This window comes from Argiope bruennichi, chromosome 5 (assembly GCF_947563725.1).
Source record: "Argiope bruennichi chromosome 5, qqArgBrue1.1, whole genome shotgun sequence".
Lineage (NCBI taxonomy): Eukaryota > Metazoa > Arthropoda > Arachnida > Araneae > Araneidae > Argiope > Argiope bruennichi.
The window spans coordinates 113,911,869-113,913,754 of NC_079155.1; the positions used below are offsets into that span (position 1 = coordinate 113,911,869).

Below are 1,886 nucleotides of genomic sequence, written 5' to 3' on the forward strand. Positions count from 1 at the left end.
CACTTTGCCAGTAGGTCGATGTTGTACAGAACATGCATAGACTGTCCGTTCACAAATGTGTTGATGAATATCGAAAGGTCCTCCGTAAATTAAATTACAATCGACTCTCGTATCCAAAAAAGAAATAAAATTCTTTACATGTTCGTTATAATTTTGCAAAATGGGTGCAAGCATATTCGGTACATTAAGTTTTGGTAAAGATTCATTGTCGAATTGGACAGGTGGCGGCGGCATATTTAGTTCGTAAAGCGTGAACTCGTTGATCAAAGGTTCGAGTGCACTCGAGACTCTGATAATGAGTAGTATAGGCGCATAAAGCGACAACAAGAGTAATGACAAACAGGCAATACAAATGTATTCCGTGTAAATAAGAACGATGTATGGTATATTGATTCCCAAAAAGGGATTGTAAAAAGGTATGATATGACATTACTTTACAAAACCTTTATTACAGCAAACAAAGTATTAAAAAAAAAAAAAAAAAAAAAAAAAAAAAAAAAAAAAAAAAAATTTTTTTTTTTTTTTTTTTTTTTTTTTTTTTTTTTTTTTTTTTTTTTTTAGTATGTGTGTGTGTAATATTTACTTTTCTTTTGTTGATGTGTTTATAGATTCTACATCCGTTTCAAGTTCATCTTCTATGCACTGTATCAAATGTTGAGTAGAATGATGTATACTTGTGACTGTGGTTTTATAAAACTGCAACAACCGTTGACAAGTTCTTATCAAATATTCCTTTTTAAATTGTATTTCGCCATTTTTGATTTTCCAACGTTCCTCATCTCTCAAAAAATGCAACATCTCTTCAAGACAATATGCTACTTCATGCATCAAATGAATCAAAATTTGTCTTTCCCGTTCTACTGCGAGTTTTACTAGAGCTCTCTGACAATCCCAATCCGTTGTTTTTTCCCTTTCAGCCATCTTTATTTCTAATCTTTCGGAATGTTAAACTGATTCGTACATCTTTACACCTCAATCGTTTAGGTAATTTATGTGTATAATACTCGTTTGTTGGAGGGTACATGATTAAAATACTTCCATGCTCTAAAGTTATTTTAAAGGTTTGGGGTTGATCTTTACAGTTATATTGAATTCGTTTAAATACCAATTCCCGTTGAGCACCAAAAGAAAAGATTATAATTGGTGTATGAGGACAAATATCTGGCTCATTATCTTGATGAGATCCAATCCAATCTTTTCCGTCCGCATATCTATTAATTAAAACATAATTGAAGCGCTCATTTTTAGAGAGGAATTGATTTGCAATGTTAGCTATTTGTTCTAAAATAGGAATCCAAGGTATTGCTTTAAATGTACCTCCTGCAAATTGATAGGTGAGACCAGGATCACCGTAACTGGCAATAGTTCTTGGAATGGGATACTTACCCCATACTAGACACGCTTTAGGAGGTAAATAACAAATTTGTTTTTCGAGTTGTTCCAAAATATCATCGGCTTCCTCTTTGGTAAATTGAAGAATATATCCTAGACGAAGACGCAATGTATCGATTATCATTTTAAGAGTCATATCCTATTTAAAAGAAATAGCTTGTTCCTATTCTTTTAGTTTTATCATAATAATTATTCTCACGCTGATCTATTTATTTCTTAGATTCAATATTAAATGTTGAAAAACTTATTCCTTTTTACGGACGAGTTTAGTTATTAGTTCGGTTGCTACTCGACTCCAGTCTTGTCCTTTCCAAACACTTTCATATTTATCCCCCAATTCTGTCAATAAATCTTCTGTCACTTTACGTACATCTTTATAATAGCTAGCGTTTCGGTGTAAAAAACCTTCCACCGATCGTCGAGCTCGATGTATTTGCATGGCAATTTGATCGTCCGCTAATAGTTCTTCCAATTTATTTTCAAATAATTGTAAA

General features: G+C 32.4%; 1 protein-coding gene across 1 annotated transcript; it reads right to left on the reverse strand.

Annotated features, from left to right (window-relative positions):
- Nucleotides 1-913: 913 nt before the first annotated feature.
- Nucleotides 914-1,528, reverse strand: LOC129968355 (DNA oxidative demethylase ALKBH2-like). The gene has a single exon (XM_056082212.1). The coding sequence runs from the start codon at nt 1,526-1,528 to the stop codon at nt 914-916; it is 615 nt and encodes a 204-aa protein (XP_055938187.1).
- Nucleotides 1,529-1,886: the final 358 nt, after the last annotated feature.